The sequence below is a fragment of the Trichosurus vulpecula genome, chromosome 2, assembly GCF_011100635.1.
Source record: "Trichosurus vulpecula isolate mTriVul1 chromosome 2, mTriVul1.pri, whole genome shotgun sequence".
NCBI classification, from domain to species: Eukaryota; Metazoa; Chordata; class Mammalia; order Diprotodontia; family Phalangeridae; genus Trichosurus; species Trichosurus vulpecula.
In genome coordinates this window covers 432383078-432404011 of record NC_050574.1, presented here as the reverse complement: position 1 = coordinate 432404011, position 20934 = coordinate 432383078, and the positions used below count along the sequence as shown (strand labels likewise).

Below are 20934 nucleotides of genomic sequence, written 5' to 3'. Positions count from 1 at the left end.
TGCTTAGAACACTTCCTGGCACTTTGAAGAAGCTGCCAACCTTTAAAAAAAAACAACAGGTTGTATCCGAGTTCAGGTAAGAAGAGCTGCGTAAGCACAGAAAAGAGAATGATTTGTTTGGTTTTAGGTGAGATCTGCGATTTCATTAAGTCAAATGAGGAAACTCCCATTTACCAATGTAGATTGGTTGGTAACTTACAGTATTAACATATCACCTGGGGCCCACAATTGCCCAGGATGACACAACCAGAATGTCAGAGAGCTTGGATTTGAAGCCAATAAAAGGTCACTGACTTAAGAATCAAAAAACTTTGGTTTTTCAAAAATCATTTCTGACATTACCTGGGTGACCTTGACAATTTACTTAACCTTCTCGGACCTTGGGTTTTCCATCTGTGAAATGGCAGCAGGAGGAGAGGGGAGGGAAGGGAAGGGAAGGGAAGGGAAGGGAAGGGAAGGGAAGGGAAGGGAAGGGAAGGGAAGGGAAGGGAAGGGAAGGGAAGGGAAGGGAAGGGAAGGGAAGGGAAGGGAAGGGAAGGGAAGGGAAGGGAGAACAGGGAGGGGAGGGCTCTAAGGTCCCTCCTAGCTCTAAATCTATGATTTTATGGCCTTCCTGACTCCAAAGGCACTTTTCTATCCTCTGCACCCCAGAGTAGGCTTTTTATTGACACAAATGAGTAAGAAAACCTGAAAATTATGTAAAATGAGTCTTCAAAGTACTGGTGAAAAATGAGTGCATCATGCTTTTTTCTTTCTTTTTTCTCGGGAAAAGATGTGGAAAATTAAAGTGTAGGTCTGTAGGAGGGGTCAACCCGACAGGTGAAAAGGTAAGGCTAAGTGTAATGAATGAACAAATCCCCATCTTTGTAAGTTTGACCATTTAAGTACAATGTGTCTTTGGACCAGCTTGGGGTAGCTGAATCAGATTTCTCCCAGACTCATCCAGCAAAGGCAATTAGTGTTTCTGGAGATGTCAGGAAGAGGTGGGGATCTAGGCTATCACAATAAGAAGACAAAAATCTGGGGAATTGGGTTGAATTAATCTACCTCGCACCACCTGCAATTTAATTTCCTGCTCCCCTATGAACTCTCAGAGCTCTGTCTCTTGTAGACAGCCAACTCCGTCATCTGTCAGCACCGGATCTTTATGTTCCACAAACATCCTGGTCTGAAGGCAGCCTAGTGTCTCAGTTTATGCTTGCTCCACTTTAGCCACAGGAGGGGATTACCTTTCCCCTAGCCTCAGGGTTTTTCTAATCATCAGCAAGTGGAATTCCTGTCTGGTGGAAATGCCACAAGGTCTTTCGACTCCCCGAAGAGGAAGCTAAAGGCTGCAGCAGAGCTATTTTCTATCCTGCAAGCCTTCTGAGAAGGTGGCTCAAAATGCCAATAGGCAGAGACTGAGGAAGAGCAAAGGTGGAACAGAGTGCATGCCGGGACATTCCATGTAATATTAAAAAAAAAAAACTACTATTTTTTTTTTTATTCTCAATCTTCTTGTCTTATTGTTGCTGTTGACCTTGAAATTCTCTCCTTTCTGGACATCTCTTCTCTGTGACATGTTATTTAGGTTCTCAAACCTTTCTTATTATTCTTTCTGTTTTCAGGAATTCTCATCTTCCTCCAGCCTAGCCTCACTTTTTGTTCTAAGAGAAAACTAGCAAATGAGGGGAATTCTGTGGAAACAGTTTGTTGATCTCTAATCTGACTCTGCTCTGGACTCTCCTGACTTTTATACACCCACCCCATCCATCTTCCCTTCTTATTTGGAGATGCCTTGACCCCTTCAGTTGCTTCCTCTCTTAACTGATGAGTTCTTGCCTGGGACTGTCATTTGAGAGACTGGGCCATGCTCACTTCTAATCTGGTGGTCACGAATGTTTACATCGTGTCCCCACCCTGGTGTCTTGTTCTGCCTCCTTGCTTTCCAGCTCTCTTTTTTAGGTTATTCCCCTCCCTCCCCCCAATATAACATAAACTTGAAGGCAGAAACTGTCTTTCATTTTGTTTGTATTTGTACAGTGGCTAGCACATAAGTCCTTTATAAATTCTTTACCTGTCCTAAGTTCAGCCCTCCCTCACTTAAAACCAATTCACTCGCATGTCATGGCGTCACCTCTCTGATGTCGTGGTCCTCTTCAGGAACGAAGGACAAGCAACAACAACCTGACCCAAGCTAGATTTTAGCAATGCTTTTGGTAAAGTATCTCCTGCTGTTTTTGTGGAGAAGATAGGGGTTAGGTAGTAATAATTTGATGGATTCAGAGCTGGGTCGGATGGCTAGAGGAGGTATCTAGTATAAATATGGCAAGAAGTCTCCAGTGGAGTACCCAGGCTTCTATCCATATTGGCCCTGTGCTGTTTAACACACTTAGCAAGACATAGATATTATGTTCTTTGAATCTGCAGTTACCCAAAGTTAGGAGGGCAGTCTAACCCACTGGATGAAAGAGTCAAGATCCAAAAGGATCTCAGTACGATAGAACATTGGGCTGAATATAATAAGATGAACTCCAAAAATGTAGTCATACAAAAAAAAAACCACACTTCACAAGTATGAAATGATGGAGGCATATCTAGCCAGCAATCATACCCCCCCTTCTGCCAAGAACAAAACAACCTAGAGATTTTAATAAACTGCAAGCTAGACATGAGTCGGCAGTGTGATGAGGTAGCTAAAAAATTAATACGACATGCATTTAGAGGGAGCAGGAAGATAATGATCTCACTGTTCTCTGCTTTCATTAGACCTCTTCTGGAATGTCCTATTTGGGGCATCACTGTTTAAAAAAGATATTGATAAACTGAAGAATGTCTACAGAAAAGCTACCAGAATGAGGAAGGGCTTTGAGTTTGTATCATATGAGAACCAATTTAAAGAACTGGGCATGGTTAGCCTGGAAAAAAAAAAAAGACTCAGGATTTAGTATAACTGATTTCAACTACTTGAAGGGTTGTCATGGAGGGAGAATTCCATTTGTTCTGTTTGACCCCAAAGGGCATAGCCAAAAGCAATGAATGGAAGTTGCAAAGAAGCAAATTCAGGCCTCACATCAGAAGAAATTTCCTAACAATTATTGTTAATCCTTCGTTTTTGAAGGGGACCCATGACATCACCATGTGATGCCTTGACTTGTGCACGAATTGGATTTAAGTGAGGCGGAGTTGTACAAAGTTGTCAGCCTTGCTCTCTACTCCAGAGACATTTAAGTCCAGTGGCAGGACAAAAGTCAAGATGACTGGCAATGGTCCGGGATGCAGTGGATGACCTTGAAAGGAAGACCTTTCAATGTCTTACCAAGCTTTAAGTGCTTCCCAGTGGCTCCTTCAGCCACCTTGAGGGCCATTGGAACAAATTGTCCTCATACACCCATTCTGGCAGGAAAAATCTTCACGTACTTGAGGTAGACATCCCTCTAACTCACTGATGGGTTGGAAGCCTGTTGGTTACCCTCAACATGGTTTAGCCCATCTGCTGAGACAGTTTACCAGAGCATGGCTGCTGCTCATGCTACAGCTTCCTGGAGCCACAGGTGAGAGTTGTGTGAAAGATGGACACCAAAAGTGGGTGAGTGGCCCTGAAGAGGGCTGGGCAAGGTCTCACACCGGGAGTGCTAGTTTTCCTGAACACTCCATACACCTCTCCTAACAATTAGAGCTGTCCAAAAGTAGAATGGCCTGCATCAAACAGTCTCTCCGGCAACACTTCCATTAAATATTCATCATAGTGTATACCAGCCTCCTCCCCACTATTTGACTCCTCTATTCCAGTGGAAGAGCTTTTGCAATTAGCTGCTACTCAGTTTTGATATTACCTACAGGCAGAGTTGAGAGAACACCTCTGCTATACAAAGCCTTGCCTGAATCTCTCATTTGATTCAAACTGTGTCTTGTATGCCTTATGTATGTATATGTTGCTTGTCCTGATAGAATATAAGCTTCTTGAGGACAGAAAATATTTGACTTTGTTTCTTATATCTCTCAGCGTGGCACAGTGCTATGGTAGGAACTTAATAAATGCTTGTCAACCGATTGAAACTCTGGCATAAACAAAACCACCTTGTCAAAATTGCTTACAAAGGCATCAATAATTTTGTTTCATGAGTATGATCCAGACATATATTCTAAATCCACATTTGGAAAAGATTAGTAAAGATTTGTTTACAAACCGTGCAGTGTCTGTGAGACTTTCGTTCACTCCCAAATGAATATCTTGGGTTGTCAGGAAACTAGGATGACCTCCGAGCAGAGCAAACCCTAGGAAGAAATTTTAAAAAATCAGGCACAAACATGACGGAGACACATAAAAAGGAATAAGAAGCCTGTAGAGGAAATAAAACTGCCAACCTTGGCAAAGTCACAATTTAAGATATGTTTCCATCTATGAGAAAGACAATACTACCAGCAAATTCATCCTATCACTCTTGTCACCACCGGCAAAACAAAATGAGAAATTCAGATAGTAGCTTGGCATTCTGCTTATTTTTCATACGAAGTCTGTGTTTCTTCCTGCTATCCTGCAAAATAGAATAATCGCTTTTTGTCCATTGTGTCTCCTTCACTTTATTATTTTAACCACGACTTCACAAAACCTTTTTTGGCGGGGTACACAGGAAGGTGGGTATTCTGTAAGGCCTGGCTATGTCAAGTTGCTGCAGCCTCGGATTCCTCCTCAGTGGATTTTAGGGGGAGGCCTGGGAAGGCAGCTGAGTGAAGAATACCTTCTCCTCACTCTAAAGGCCACAGGCCTTTGTCACCTCTTGCCTCTACTGCTATTAGAAGCTTCTAATTGGTCACTCTTCTTCTAGCATCTTCTCTGTTCTATCCTCAGTTGCTAAAAATATCTTACTAAGGCCCAAGTCTGACCATGCTCAGAATTCTTCCATAGCTCACTATTTCCTCTAGGATAAAATACAGAGAACTCAACCTCAAATTTAGATGTCTGCACAAGCTGGCCCCCACTTATCTTTTCAGTGCTATGTCATATTACTTTACTTCATATACTCTATGTTTCAGTAAAACTAGACTACCAGCCATTCCACAAATTTGAAGTTCCATCTCTCCTTGCCTTGAATTCACACAAGCTACCCTCCATGCCTGGAATGTCCTTCCTCCTGATATTATTTTCCTCTTTGTAGCCAGAATGGCCTTTGTTTTCTTTGAATGACTCAGCTTACCTCATTGAGTCCCTGGACGCTGGGGCTTGCTCTTCCGGGGCAGGACCAGAACTTCCTGTGTGATGAGTCATGGGGCTGGCTGAGGGGAGGTGTTAATGTCTATGCTAGGGGGAGGGGCCAACTCAAGAACCAATCAGCCCTGGTCATTCAGGCGGAGCTTGATGATGTCAAAGACCCTATAAGAGGGGAGAGGACAGCTTGAAGATCCTCTCTCTCTTCCTTTTCCGGTTGGAGCCAGCGACAGTTACAACGACAGTTACAGAGGCAGTTACGACAGTTACGTCAGTTACAGCCACAGCTGAAGCAGGAGCTGCCAGTAGCAGAGCTAACCTACGGGAGAAAGCTGAACAAAGACTTCAGGCCATTACAGCGACAGTTACAGCGACAGTTGGAGCCAGAGGCAGTTACAGAGGCAGTTACGACAGTTACGTCAGTTACAGCCACAGCTGAAGCAGGAGCTGCCAGTAGCAGAGCTGATCTACGGGAGGAAGCTGAACAAAGACTTCAGGCCAGTGGGTAATCTTATTACCATCGAGGGGGAAGCATGATTTTGCTTTACGCAATCATGCTTCTCTGTAGCCTCCTGGTTACTCTTGCAAGGCGTACTTATTGGGCCTGGAAGATTTTGATCAACATATCAAAATGGGGCTTCTGGTTCATGGGTTGGTTACTGTGGAGCCTAAATAAATGTTTTGATTCTTCTGCCTTCTACTTTGAGAGTTTCTTATATCCGGCGGTTCCGAACCTTTCAGACATGTTTATGATCCTTTTTGAGATTATAAACTCTGCCCTCCTGATACACTCTTCAAGAATGAAGTACAAACAACCACAACAATCTGTGGGTTCCACACATGGACATAGCATGGGTCTCACCCAAGCCTCACCAAACAATGTCACTCTGTCTTCAGATGCCTACATGAATGCTCCTACAGAATAGGAAGGGAGCATATATCAAATCTGCAGATACATAAAATTGGGAGGAATATCTAACATTGGCCACAAAATCAGTAACCCAAAAGCCCTTGACCAAAACCAGAAGGACAGGTCCTATTTACCATAGGTCAAATTTAGGGCAGTAGGGGCAGGGATAGAGACCGTACCCATGATTCCATTGGCATAAGAGCCCCCAGATGAAAAATAATCTCATTACCAATATTGGCCAGCACCTTCTCTGCCACTTAAACACCTTAGAGAGCTATGTAGGGAACTGAAAACTTCTGTCACCTGCCCAGGGTCATACAGTTGGTGTGTATATATATACATACATACACACATACATACATATATATATAGATATAGATATAGATAGATATATACACACACACATAGACACATACATATATACACTCACATACACATACATACACATACACATACACATATATACACATATCCCTCAGAGACTGGAATAGAACTCAGGTCTTCCTGGTTCTAAGGCCAGCTTGCTATCCACTCTTCCACATTACCTGGTGAAAGTTAATGGAGATAATTGTAAAGTCTTCAATGGACTTGAAAAAACTGCACAGGGGAGGCGGAGCCAAGATGGCGGCTGGAAAGCAGGGACTAGCATGAACTCCGCACCGAGTCCCTCTAAAAACCTATAAAAAGTGGCTCTGAACCAATTCTAGAACTGCAGAACCCACAAAACAGCAGAGGGAAGCAGGGCTCCAGCCCAGGACAGCCTGGATGGTCTCTGGGTGAGGTCTATCCCGCACGGACCTGGGAGCAGAGCTGAGTGGAGCAGAGCCCAGCATGGGTGGCGCGGACCAACCAGACCAGGAGCCGGGCAGAGCATGCCCTAGCGCCCTGAATCAGTGAGCTGCAGCAGTTACCAGACTTCTCAACCCACAAACACCAAAGACAACAGAGAAAGTCAGTGGGAAAAGCTGTGGGAGTGGAAGGAGTTCACAGTTCGGCTACCACCCCAGGGGCAGTGGAGGTGGGGCAGCTACAGAACTACAGCTGCAGTTCCTTCCGGCCCCAGGCCCACCTGGTGGGAGGAATTAAGTGGCAGATCAGAGCAGGAGTGAAGAGCCTGCTGAAGATCTAAGTCCAGTCCAGGTTGGGGGTTCTTGGGGAAGGAGGAGTGCTGGTGTGGCAGAGCTGGTGCATCCCCCAAGCTTGGAACATGGTTCTCTACAAGCATTCATACCCCACTGAAAAACTCAAGGGTCAAGTTAGTTGGCTGGGAATATGGCCAGGCAGCGAAAACGCACCCAGATTCAGTCTCAGACTTTGGAATCTTACTTTGGTGACAAAGAAGACCAAAACATACAGCCAGAAGAAGTCAACAAAGTCAAAGAGCCTACAACAAAAGCCTCCAAGAAAAACATGAACTGGTCCCAGGCCATGGAAGAGCTCAAAAAGGATTTGGAAAAGCAAGTTAGAGAAGTAGAGGAAAAATTGGGAAGAGAAACAAGAAGGATGTGAGAAAACCATGAAAAACAAGTCAATGACTTACTAAAGGAGACCCAAAAAAATACTGAAAAATTCACTGAAGAAAACGACACTTTAAAAAATAGACTAACTCAAATGGCAAAAGAGTTCCAAAAAGCCAATGAGGAGAAGAATGCCTTGAAAGGCAGAATTAGCCAAATGGAAAAGGAGATCCAAAAGACCACTGAAGAAAATACTACCTTAAAAATTAGATTGGAGCAAGTGGAAGCTAGTGACTTTATGAGAAATCAAGATATTCTAAAACAGAACCAAAGGAATGAAAAAATGGAAGACAATGTAAAACATCTCATTGGAAAAACCACTGACCTGGAAAATAGATCCAGGAGAGAGAATGTAAAAATTATTGGACTACCTGAAAGCCAGAATCAAAAAAAGAGCCTAGATATCATCTTTCAAGAAATTATCAAGGAGAACTGCCCTGATTTTCTAGAGCCACAGGGTAAAATAGAAATTTAAAGAATTCACAGATCGCCTCCTCAAATAGATCCCAAAAAGAAATCTCCTAGGAATACTGTTGCCAAATTCCAGAGCTCCCAGATCAAGGAGAAAATATTGCAAGCAGCCAGAAAGAAACAATTTGAATAATGTGGAAACACAATCAGAATAACTCCAAATCTAGCAGCTTCTACATTAAGAGATCGAAGTGCTTAGAATACAATATTCTGGAGGTCAATGGAGCTAGGATTAAAACCAAGAGTCACCTACCCAGCAAAACTGAGTATCATGTTCCGAGGCAAAATATGGATTTTCAATAAAATAGAGGACTTTCAAGGTTTCTCAGTGAAAAGACCAGAGCCGAATAGAAAATTTGACTTTCAAACACAAGAATCAAGAGAAGCATGAAAAGGTAATCAAGAAACAGAAATTGCAAGGGACTTCCTAAAGTTGAACTGTTTTTTTACATTCCTACATGGAAAGATGATGTGTATGATTCATGAGACCTCAGTATTAGGGTAGCTGAAGGGAATAGGCATATATATATATATATATATATATATATATATATATATATATATATATATATATATGTATATGTGAGTGTGTATGTATATATATATGCATGTGTATATATACAGAGAGAGAGAGAGTGGGCACAGGGTGAGTTGAAGATGAAGGGAAGATATCTAAAAGAAATAAAATCAAATTAAGGGATGAGAGAGGAATATATTGAGAGAGGGAGATAGGGAGAGATAGAATGGGGTGGATTATCTCACACAAAAGTGGCAAGAAAAAGCAGTTCTGTAGGAAGACAAGGCAGGTGAGGGGGAATGAGTGAATCTTGCTCTCATCAGATTTGACCTGAGGAGGGAATACCATACATACTCAATTGGGTATCTTACCCAAGAGGAAAACAGGAGGAAGAAGATAAAAAAGGGGGGGATGTTAGAAGGGAAGGCAGATGGGGGTGGAAGTAATCAAAAACAAGCACTTTCGAAAGAGGACAGGGTCAAGGGAGAAAATTCAATAAAGGGGGATAGGTTAGGAAGGAGCAAAATATAGTGAGTCTTTCACAACATGAGTATTGTGGAAGGGTTATACATAATGATATGCATGTGGTCTATGTTGAATTGCTTGGCTTCTTAGGGAGGGCAGGTGGGAAGGGAAGAGGGGAGAGAATTTGGAAGTCAAAGTTTTAAAAACAGATGTTCAAAAAAAACAGTTTTTGCATGCAACTAGAAAATAAGATACACAGGCAATGGGGCATAGAAATTTATCTTGCCCTACAAGAAAGGAAGGGAAAGGGGGATGGGAGGGGAATGGGGTGACAGAAGGGAGGGCTGACTGGGGAACAGGGCAACCAGAATATATCCCATCCTGGAGTGGGGGGGGGAGGGTAGAAATGGGGAGAAAATTTGTAATTCAAACTCTTGTGAAAAGCAATGCTGAAAAAACTAAATATATTAAATTTTAAAAACTGCATAGAATATGGGTGACACTAAGATAAATTTGGGGCAGCTAGGTGGAACAGTAGACAGAGTGCTGGGAATGGAGTCAGGAAGACCTGAGTTCAAGTTTGGCTTCCTGTGTGACCCCTGGAAAGTCACTTAACCCTGTTTGCCTCAGATTCCTCATCTGTAAAATGAGTTGGAGAAGGAAATGGCAAACCACTCCAATATCTTTACAAATGAAGTAACTAAGAGTCAGGCATGACTGAACAATAACACTGTCCCGGGGGCAGTAGCAGTAGGTGAACGTTATAGAGAGGCAGATTTCCACTCCCCTAAGGAAAAGCTGCCTTAGAATTAGAGCCACCCTTCTTGGGTTCTCCACCACAAACTTTCATCTCTCAACTGGACGTTTGATGACCGTTTTTCAGGAATCTTGTAGAAAGGATTCCTCTTCAGTTCCGGCTTGGACCAGATGACGCAGAGGATTCTTTCAACTCAGGTTCTATGACTACAGATGAGGAACCCTGAAGGAAATGGAAGGCATCCCAGCTGTCATTAGGACATGAAGATTCTGTTTGGTGATGGCTTAGAGTGACTAGGTAACTCTCACCTGGCCAGGAAACCAAGACCAAAACCCTCAGAACTTCTTTGACCAAGTAACTATCCTGCCTTGGGAAATTTTCTGCCTCTTCCAATACTTTTCCTGCCAACACCTCAAATTGCTGACCTCAGGTTCCTAACCCACACCCTATCTTCACAGAACCCTGACAGAGCTTGTTTGTTGTCTTTGTTGTTGCTGTTGTTTTTAATCCTATCTGACTCTTTGTGTCCCCATTTGGGGTCTCCTTGGCAGAGATACTGGAGTGGTTTACCATGTTCTTCTCCAGCTCATTTTACAGATAAGGAAACGGAGGCAAACAGGGTGAAGTGACTTGCCTAGGATCACACAGCTAGTAAGCATCTGAGTCCAGATTTGAACCAAGGAAGGTGAGTCTTCATGACTCTAGGTCTGGCACTCTATGCACTATGGCACCACCTAGCTGCCCTACTTTCCTAATAATTTCCTCTGTGGGTTTCCTCTTTAGCCAGACATCTCTAACCCTCATCCACTGTTACACATGTATATTTTGTATATATTCTATATATACGTACATATTGTTTTCCCTATTAGAACATAAGTGCCTTGAGGGCAGGAATTGTTTTACTTCTTTTTTTGTATTCCTAGAACCTAACAATGCTTGGTACACATTAGACATTTAAATATTTGTTGATTGTATTCAATTACACACCAACATTTCTAATATTTTTTACCTACTCAATTTTTCCCTTACAATTGCTTTTCTGTAATCACTTTACAAGTATGTCCCCTAACTGCTCCATTGAGTTTGGGGGTACTATGATTGGTTCACATGAGGGACGTTTATATCCCTAAAATACTTAAAGTAAAAATGAAATGAAAAAATCTTCAGAACTTATCTTTCAAACTTATAACTCATTATTAGCTATTCATACGTCTTATGATGACTGAATTTCTCCAAAAATAATCTTGATATATAATTCATGTGTCTATATCAATGAAATATACAATTTTTGAGAGGAGGGATGCGGTAATAATCTAATGAGTTCTTACTCCTAAGGGAATGTATTTAAATTATTGATGTAGGAAGCGTTGATATTCTTTCACATGAAGGATGATGCTAAGTGGTTTGCAATTTATGTCAAGTTCAATTCAATATATTTAATTTAAACCATAAAATACTTAGGGTTAGGCCCTAGGATTCCAAGAGAGTTTTCTGTCTCTCTGCACTGCTGTTAGAAGACTTGAGTTCAAATCTTACCTTTCACATTTATTAGTTGGGCGACTGTGGTCAAGTTCTTTAACCCCTCGGAGCCCCAGTGTTCTATTATTTGTGGTGTCTGCCTCACGGGGCTGCTATGAGGCTCAATGATAATATACATAAAGCACATTGTATCCTAAATGTGCTATGCATAAAAATGTCAGGTATTATTCTTTAGTATAGCTTTATGATTTCATTGCTATAGGGACTTCCCCAGTGAAGAGACTCCCTCTATCCATGAAGATCTGTTCTGAAATTTATTATCTCAGAAAATAATCTGGCTGGGCAGCTAGTTGGCACAGTGGATAGAGATCTGGGCCGGGAGTCAGGAAAACCTAAGTTTAAATGCCAGCCTCAGACACTTGTTAGCTGTGTGATCTTGGGCAAGTCACTTAACCTGCTTGCCTCAGTTTCCTCCTCTGTAAAAGGGAGATGATAGTCTTAGCACCTACTTCTCCAGGACTGTTGTGAGGATTGAATAAGGAAGCAACCTGGGGCACTGAGGTAACTTTGTCAGGTAACACAGTCAGTGCGTGTCTGGTCTTCCTGACTCAGAGGCTGGCTCTCTCCCTACTGTACAACAAATTACCAAAACAATAGAAAGGAGATCAATTTTTTTTCTTAAAACTTATGAACTCAGTAGCTGTTACCGTAAAACATCTTTCCATTGCTTATTTTTATATCTCTTCATACATAGACCAGGAAATTACTTTTTTTTAAATCTTTCCTTTTTAAGCTAAGTTATCTCAACAACTCTATTTCCTGGGTTCCATTTCTAAAGCCTCTAATAACACTGATCTTTTCCAATTTTTCTGTAGTAAAGGGATCATCAAGCATTGGAACCATGGGTCAAAGTTCAGAACACTTCAACCACCTAGATCATATTAGTTGTTTGCTTACAAATGTAAATAGACTATCATGGAGCCAAACGTTTCTCCTTACAGGATCACTACAGTGTCGCTGAGTACATAAATGAGCACAAAAACCCTAAGAAGTATACAGGGTACAAATTTTATTATCCCCAGTTTATAGATGAGAAAAGAGAAGCTTAGAGTTAAGTGTCTTTGTCCAAGGTCACAGGCCTTTTAAAATTGGGCTGAGATTTGAACCTGGGTTCTCTGATTCAGAGACTTTTATTTTCCACTGTACTGTATCTCCATTACAAAGAAAATTCTTTCACAAAGAGAACACATTGTTTTTGACACAAAATTATTGGTGAAAAAATGTTCCTTTCGCCCTTCATCAGAAAGCTGGAGGGCTATGGCTGTGGGGAATTGCATATACTATCAAAGTCAGTATGGAGGTTAGTTTTGCTGAAAGGCCATTTAAAATTTTTCCTTATTGTTTATTCTTTGTTACAAGGGATGGCTTACCGGGGGAAAGAAAGGGGGAAGGAAATTATTCACAAGTCGAAGTAAAGTAAAAAACAAAATATATCAGTACCAATAAATTAATTACTTAAAAAATTTAAATAGCCTCTTAGATAAGTATCTTATGAATATTTAGGTTCATGGGAATCTGAGACCTAGATGTTGGTTCTGGCTCGGACATTAACTAGGAAGTCAGTAACTTCTCTGTGTCTGTTTCCTCATGTATCAAATGTGTGTTATAATACCTTGTGTGACTTTCAATTTGGTTCAACAAATGTTTACTAAGAAACTTCTGTGTTCTAGGTACAAGGGAAACAGACAGAAACCAGAGTCTCTGTTCTCAAGGTTTTTACATTCGATTGGTGGGGGTGGGGTACAGAATGTAAACAGACTAACAGATATAAGGAGAAGGGGAGGGGGAGAGGGAGAGAAACGAGAGGGGGAGAGGGAGAGAAAAGAGAGGGGGAGAGGGAGAGAGAGAGAGAGACAGACAGACAGAGACACAGAGAGAAAGACAGAGAGACAAAGACAGAGACAGAGAGAAGAAAGGAGACAGAGGGAGAAGGAGAGGGAGAGGAGGGAGAAGAAATGGAAGAGGGAGAGGAGGAAAAGGAGAAGAGAGAGAGCCTAATACTGGAAAAGCTTCATGTGGAAGGTGGTACCTGGCTTGAGCCTTGAAAGAAGTAGAGGTTGTCACTGGCGAGGATGTAGAAGGGGTCCATTGCAGGAATGGGGGACAACTTTTACAAAAGCATGGACACAGGAGCAGGAGTATCAAGCTTAGGAACAGAAGTTGGGCCACTTTGAAATGTAGACAGTATGAAGGAGAATAATATGAAATAAGTCTGGAAAGGTAGGTTGGAACCAGATTGTGGCGGGCTTTAAATGGTAGGTTAAAGAGTTTGTATTTGATTCCCAAAGCAATAATGAGTCACTTCAGATTTTTCAACTGGAGAAGGCATAATCAGACCTAACTTTCTTCACAGGGATATTCGAAAATCAAAGGAGATAAAGGATAGAAATGCAATTTGGAAAGCGAGGAGCATTATGTAAATGTAAGCTATTATGATTCAGAGTACGAAGGCTAGTTCAAATGGGGAATAGTAAATGGAAAACCAAGCAGTGGGAACAAATATGAAGAGAGAAAAAATTGGATGGTGACAGCAAATCAGAGAGAGTAGTCTTCATCAGATACACTTTGGAAGAAGCAGCAAGAAGCTAAGAGGATGGGCTAATCTTAAAGGCTAATAAATAAAATAAAAATAAATTAAAAAATAAGTAAGAAACAAAAAAGCTAATAAACTCTAATAAAAGTTTTCCTGGTAAACATCATTGCAAGAACTGGTAAAAGGAAAACCTATTGTCACGAGAGAGGGAAATTGCCAGAGCAAAAGTCTCAGAAGCAAGTGGCATTAACAACACCCTCAGATCAATATTTCAAGATAAACCTCAGACCTTGGAACACCAGACCCTGCCTTCTTTTCTCCAGCTCTTTGAACATTACTCAGGAAACTATCCAAGATTCTGGTCCAGGTTGCTGCTGGAGGAAGAAACACACCACCTAGTAGCTTCCTATTTTAACTAATTATCCATGCTAATTAGGTGCTCCCTAGGGCAGCAAGGTGGAGCAGCAGAGAGCACACTAGGCTTGGAATCAGGAAGATTCATCTTGGTGAGCTCAAATCTGGCCTCAGACACCTCCTAGCTGTGTGACCCTGGTCAAGTCAACTGTTTGCCTCAGTTCCTCATCTGTAAAACAAACCTGGAGAAGGAAATGGCAAACCACTCCAGTGTATTTGACAAGAAAACCCCAAATGAGGTCACTAAGAGTTGGACATGACTGAAAAACAGCCCATTAGGTGCTAAACTTAATTGTCTCTACATGATGAACTTATAAAAGTGTTTTCAGAGCCCTCTAAATTTTGGCATCCTGACAGAAAGCCCAGTTACCTCACCCTAGTTACAGCTCTGACAATAACCCAGAATTGTATATGACTTTAAGCTTTATATATAATTTCTCCTTCAACTCTCTGAGGAGGTAGTACAGGTATCATTATTCTCAGTTTACATGTTAGAAAGCTGGAGCTTAGAGGTTGTAATCTTGTCCAGTCATGCAGCTAGCTAATCTTGGTCCCTTGGGTCCAGTTTAATTACCACAATTATTCTAGTAAAAAGAAAAAGCAGTATAGAATCATGACAACTGGAATGGGAAGGGAATACCCTGATTATAAAAGTTAACCCCCTCATTTTATGGGTAAGGGAAGTACCTCCCTTGACCTCTGGGTAAGCTCAGATAGTACCCATCACCATTTCCTTCTTTAGCTCATTTTACAAATGAGGAGACTGAGGCAAACAGGGTTAAGTGACTTGCCCAGGGTCACACAATTAGTACATGCCTGAGGCTGGATTTGAACCCCTGAAGCTGAGTCTTCCTGACTCTAGCCCAGACTGTGTCACCTAGCCATCCCAATGTTCACAGGGACTCTCTGTGCCCGACCTGTGGTAGAGTATTCCAAGCTCGTATTGGTCTGATCAGCCACAGTCGGACACATTGAAACTTGACTCAAGCACGGTGATGTCATTTTGGTCCTCTTCGAGAATGAAGGACGACAATCAATCAAGATGAGATACTTAGTAAATTACAGAACTAGCTGAAGGGCCCAAGTCTTCTGATTCCAGATCCAAGTGGACTTCATCAGGGGAGAGATGAAATCAAATTCTCTTGTTACACGACATTCAAAAGGTCCCTAAATCTTTCACTTCCCTACCTGTATAAACATAAATAACATCTGTGCCCTCTTCTCGTTGTTCCTCACAAGGATATTGGCTAAACAAATTTTACAAATGTGTGTAAATCATGCCTTAGAAGAACCAATATAAATAAGTATATATCATTAACATGAGACTTAAGGGCCTTAAATTTTGTGGCTGATTTTCCGTATTAGGTGAACCCAGGCAGGAGGTTCATCCTATTTGTGCTTTGTTTTCCCGCACCTGCAGGGTGAGAGCGAAGCACTAATTTACTTGATGTGGGTACTGTAAGGAGTGATTAAATTGATGCCTAAGTATGTTGAAAAGCTTGTGAAGCACTTGAAAGCGGAGCACAAGTGCTAAATGAACAGACTCTCTCAGGATTCTCCTCCCCTTTTCTATCAGCTCCTGTACTTTTTTGTCAACACCAAATGTGTCCTGAATCCACTCAATTAGTCTCAAGTAAAAAGGCTGTAATCATTGGCAGGCCGGCACACAGGAGGCTTCTTCCCGCTGTACTTAGCCAGCTGGGCATTGAGCGAGAAAGGAAATGGAATTATTCTTCCTTTGAAAATTGCTTCTGGCACCTTTTACAATCCCTAGTCAGAGAGGCCCCGTTCATATTTCAACTGATGCACGCAGGCCAACACTTGGAAGCATTAGTTTGCTGACATCTAAGTGGGGCCACTTCCCCCCTTAATTATGGAAGGCAGAATTGATGTGAAAATGTATCTTGGTCATCACCTTTGTAATCACTTGAAAGGAGTCATTCAGTCTATGGATGCACAAAATGTGGTTTTTTTTTTTCTTTTCTCCTTGAACAATATGTTCTTCCCCCCTTCCCCCAACTATGCCTTCGATCTTGATGAGAATAAGGCAAAAATAACTGCCAGGAAAGAACTAATGATGGTAATAAATTTAGTGGGTGTGGAAAAAATAGGGATTTCTTAAATAAATAGATTCAGAGCCAGAAGATCTTGCCCTTCTCTGCTACAGCCTACCTGTGTAACCTTGGACAACTCACTTAACCTCCCATTTCCTCTTCTGCAAAATGAGAGCATTAGAGTCGATCAGAGGTCAGCAGATGAAGTGCTTGTGGGCCATTGTATTTTAAAATATAAAAATCATCCTCAGCTGTATAAAAATCAAGCGCTGGGCCACTCAGGGAATAGCTTGCCAACCCCTGAACTAGACGATTTCTGAGGTCCTTTCCAATACCAAACCCTTTAATCTTTATTACTGAGCCAAACGAGCATTCAAAACAAAATTTAAACTTGATAAAATGGTGCTGAGATGAAGATCCATTAGAGGCCTGTGCTCTGCCCAGTTGGCAGCTACCTTGATTATCTTATCCAATCATCCATTCAACATCTCCAGTCGTCCTGATCTATATCTTGCCACTGGACCCAGATAGTTCCAGGGGAGAAAGCGAGGCTGGTGTCTTTGCACAGCCCTCCCTCACTTGAATCCAATTGATTGCATGTCATGGCATCACCTCCCTGATGTCACGATCCTCTTTGAGAACGAAAGACAAACAACAGCAATTGAGTACCTACTAGGTGCATATGCTCCTAGTAGGTCAGCCAGAAATGGATTAAAATCCTAAGAGTTTTATCCTTCCGATCTAGATGTCATTTTTGAGGGGTGGAGGCAGTGATTAACTTTCTTAGTATGCTAAACAGTTGTTGTCCAGTCCTGTCCCTACTCTTCATGACCCCACGGACCATGATGCTCAAAGACCATACTGTCCATGAGATTTACTTGGTAAAGACGCTAGAGTAGTTTGCCATTTCCTTCTCCAGTGGATTAAGGAAAGCAGGGGTTAAGTGACTTGCCCAAGGTCACACAGCTAGTAAGCTACCTAGCTGCCTCCTTTGCAAAGAAGTTAAGTGACTTGTCCAAGGTCACATGGCTAGCGGGTGTCTGGGGTCATATTTGAACTCAGATCTTCCTGACTCCAGGCCCTGTGATCTATCCATTGAGTCATCTAGCTGCTAAACTACCAATGAGCAAATTACTATTTTAAAATATCAACTAAAAGCATAGTAATTATAGATTTAGAACTAGGAGGGTCCACAGAGATCACCAAGGGAGTTAGGGAGGGAAAAAAGTCACTCATTTTATAGACAAGGAATGTGAAGCCCTGTGAAACTTAATGACTTCCCAGGTCACACAGGTAATAAATAGTAGATTCACTGGCAATGGATCAGCAGTCACCTTCACTAGTTCCTTCTGTACCCTGGTAAGTAATTTGGGTGGGCTTTATAATTAGGACTTGTTGACAAGATGGACTAAATCAACAATATTATTCAGAGGGGTCATATTCTCGATTTTGGCTGCAGCATATATGCTAAAAACTGGAAAGTTCTATACAATGGACTTCCTGATATAGTTCAGTATAAATCTCTAATCAAGTGGGCTATGGAGTCTGCAGAGACTTGATAGGTGTGATAAAATAAAGTTTGATTAACCATGTACATGTCTTGAGGACAACAGACTTCATCAAATACTTCTTTGTATCCAACCACAGTGGCAGGCATTTTCACTCTCTCTAGTTTATTTCACAGGTTATTGATTCATACGGCTTCCTCTTTCACCACTGTGCAGATAGTTTGATAATCTGTCTCTTTAGTCTAGATCTTAAGTTTACACTTATGCGTGCTGGATATTTCCATTTGAAGGACCTAAAGTCATTTCAGATGCAAACTGAACTAATCATCTCCTCCTTACCCTCCACAAGTTTCTCTTTTTAAATTTCCTGACCCTGTCAATGACAACCCATTACCCCTTTCCTTTAATGCTGGTAAGTTTCCCTCCCTCAAACTTCTTCTTTTGGAGGAGAAAAATTTCTCCTCCAAAAATACAGTTTTGTGTTCCTTCTCTAAATAAATTCAATAATATCTCCATTATATTTCTAATGCTATCCATCTAATTTGGCTTCTAGGTTTTCAGTGCTGACTGACTGTCACATGAGAACAACACTGAAGAACGGATTTCACTGCAGCATTCTTTCTTTTTTTAGTGAAATGCATTTTCCAACCCTTTTTTTCCCCCCAGAGAATGATTGATTAAATGAATGTTGACAGTCAGCCCATTCAAACTTTATTAGGGCCAGAGCTTTAATCCAAATGGCCTTTTCAAATCAAATGACTATCAAGTTTGAGATGTCTTTTTTTTTTTTACATGAGATATTAACAAGCCATCCTAAACAGATTTTGTTCCAAGAAACTCAAAGCAGTTAGTCATTTAAAATCCTTATAATGTTGTCTTTGTTAATATAGGTGAGGATTTAGAAATTAAAATTAATTAAAACACCTTTTTGGGTGATTTATTTCTTAATTCCTTCCAATCTACTTGCCAAAATGGTAATATTTGAAATTACCATATGGCATATTTAAATTTTTACCCCCAAATGAACTGAAAATAATTTTGTTTTGAGAACTGCATTGATGAGCCTTGATAATTAGAGATGTCTCAAAACCAGGCTTAGAGGTTAAGACATAACTCAGAGTATTATCTGTCTAAATTTTTCTATGAAGTGTCAAGTATAACTTCAGGGTTTGGTACAAGGATAAAAATATTGGGCTTGGGGCTGCAGGATCCTGGTTCAGATTCTGCTTTTGCTATGCTTTATCTATACGACCTTAGGAAATCATTTAATTTCTCTGGGCCTCAGTTTCTGTGTCTGCAAAGTGAGGGGGTTAGACTAGCCTAATCATTTAATTTAGAAAGCACCTCCTACAGTTCCTGGAGATACAAAGACACAAACAAAATGGTCCTGCCTCTCAAAGTCCCTTCCAACTTTTAACCCATGACTCCATGGCTGATTATGACGATTCAACACTTACTTATTTCAATTCAGCAAATATTTATTAAATGCTTAGTATGCACCAAAAACTGAATATTTTGCTAATTTCTGGAACAGATAAAAATGTGAGATAAGAAGATATGGCTTCCTCCGTCAATTTGCTTATAATCTAGCAGAAGAGATATCCATATAGAAATAAGCATCATGTAAAATAAAGCATAATAAATACATGAAAGAAAAAAAACAACAATGTGCTATGTGAGGACCAAATAAAGAAAGATTAATTTTTGATTGGAGGAATCTGGGAAGGCTTAATTGAAGAGGTGGTATTTGAACAGGCTCTTAAAAAGAAGTAGGCAGAAATACGGGCATTAGCACAGTACCTGGAACGTAACAGGTGCTTAATGAATGCTTGCTTGCTTGATGAATGGAGGTGAAGACAGATATTTCAGGCACAGTGGGGACATGTGGAATGTTTAACGGTGCCATTTGACTAGGGTTTCAAGGATATGATGTAAAGTTGTAAGTAGTCCATTTTGTGCACGGGTCAAGGTGTAGTGTGGAAGATGCTCATTTGGGGTACAGCTGGACTTCCTGGGAATAGAAGCACCCCCGCCCAGGACACCATGAGGTTGAATTACTAAAAGACCAATCACTTCTGGGGAGTGAGGGGCAGAAGGGAGTATGGTTGGGGGCAAGGAAGGGTAGGAAATGTCTTTGGCTGGGAGTGGGGAGTGGAGGGACAGCTTCAGGGACCTGGGGGAGAAGAAACCCATAATGTTCCTACCTGTGCCCTCTGAATTTCCCATCTGTACAGAGGAAAAACTATTTCACAGTTCAAAGCGACCACTTGGAAAGTCAGGCAGCTGCTGGCCAAGAAAGCGTATCTTCAGATTTTGTATCCAGTACCCTCTAAGTTCTACACCATAGGGTAAGCCCTGATGGAGCCATGCTGGTTATGGCTCAGGTGTTGTGGAATAAGGTGAAATATGTCTGGAAAGAAAGTTTGGTAACATACTATGGGAGGCTTTAAATGTCAGCCTAAAGAATATGGACTTTTTCGGTCAGTAATAGGGAACCATTGAAGGATCTTGAGCAGAAGACTGACATGACCTCATCTATCATATCAGTACATTATAAGACAAAACTCCCCAATCCCCATAGCTGGCAAACTATGTATGACAGAAGGCTTGGACACTTCTATTGACAAAGAGGAAATGATATGGACGGTGAGCAGGTACAGTCTTCTCTGAAGAGAGGAATTCCCAGTGACATTCATCTCCAACAGAAAACATTGTGTTGAGAATGGTCCTTGCGCATCCTTCCACCCGCCACGCAGAATAGGGATGCTGACATTTCCACGACTTTCTTAGAATGATGGCCTGTGTTCTCCCCCACAGGAGCCTTAGACAATGGACTGTCCTTCGCAGTGAGACTCACCTGTTTCTGTTGACAATCTTGTTCTTGTGCTTCTTTTCTCAAAAATCATGCTGAGGGATTTCCCTTGTAACAAAGGCAAATACTGAAAACCAATGATAAGAAAGTGAATTACAAAATTATCAGTTGCATTTTAAACACAGTGCTTTATAGATTGAAGTCCTCAGAATAAGCGATCTTTACTGCCCATCCTATTGATATCCCACT

The 20934-nt window shown here is 41.4% G+C and overlaps 1 protein-coding gene across 2 annotated transcripts in view; it reads right to left on the bottom strand.

Annotated features, from left to right (window-relative positions):
• Nucleotides 1-20934, bottom strand: part of OTC (ornithine carbamoyltransferase) — an 81253-nt gene that overhangs the window by 34347 nt on the left and 25972 nt on the right. For both annotated transcript variants that reach the window (XM_036744326.1, XM_036744327.1), the window contains 2 exons: nucleotides 20731-20812; nucleotides 4170-4257 (listed from right to left, as the gene is read on the bottom strand). In XM_036744326.1, the coding sequence (XP_036600221.1) occupies nucleotides 4170-4257; nucleotides 20731-20812 (170 nt within the window). The remainder of the gene's footprint in view (nucleotides 1-4169; nucleotides 4258-20730; nucleotides 20813-20934) is intronic.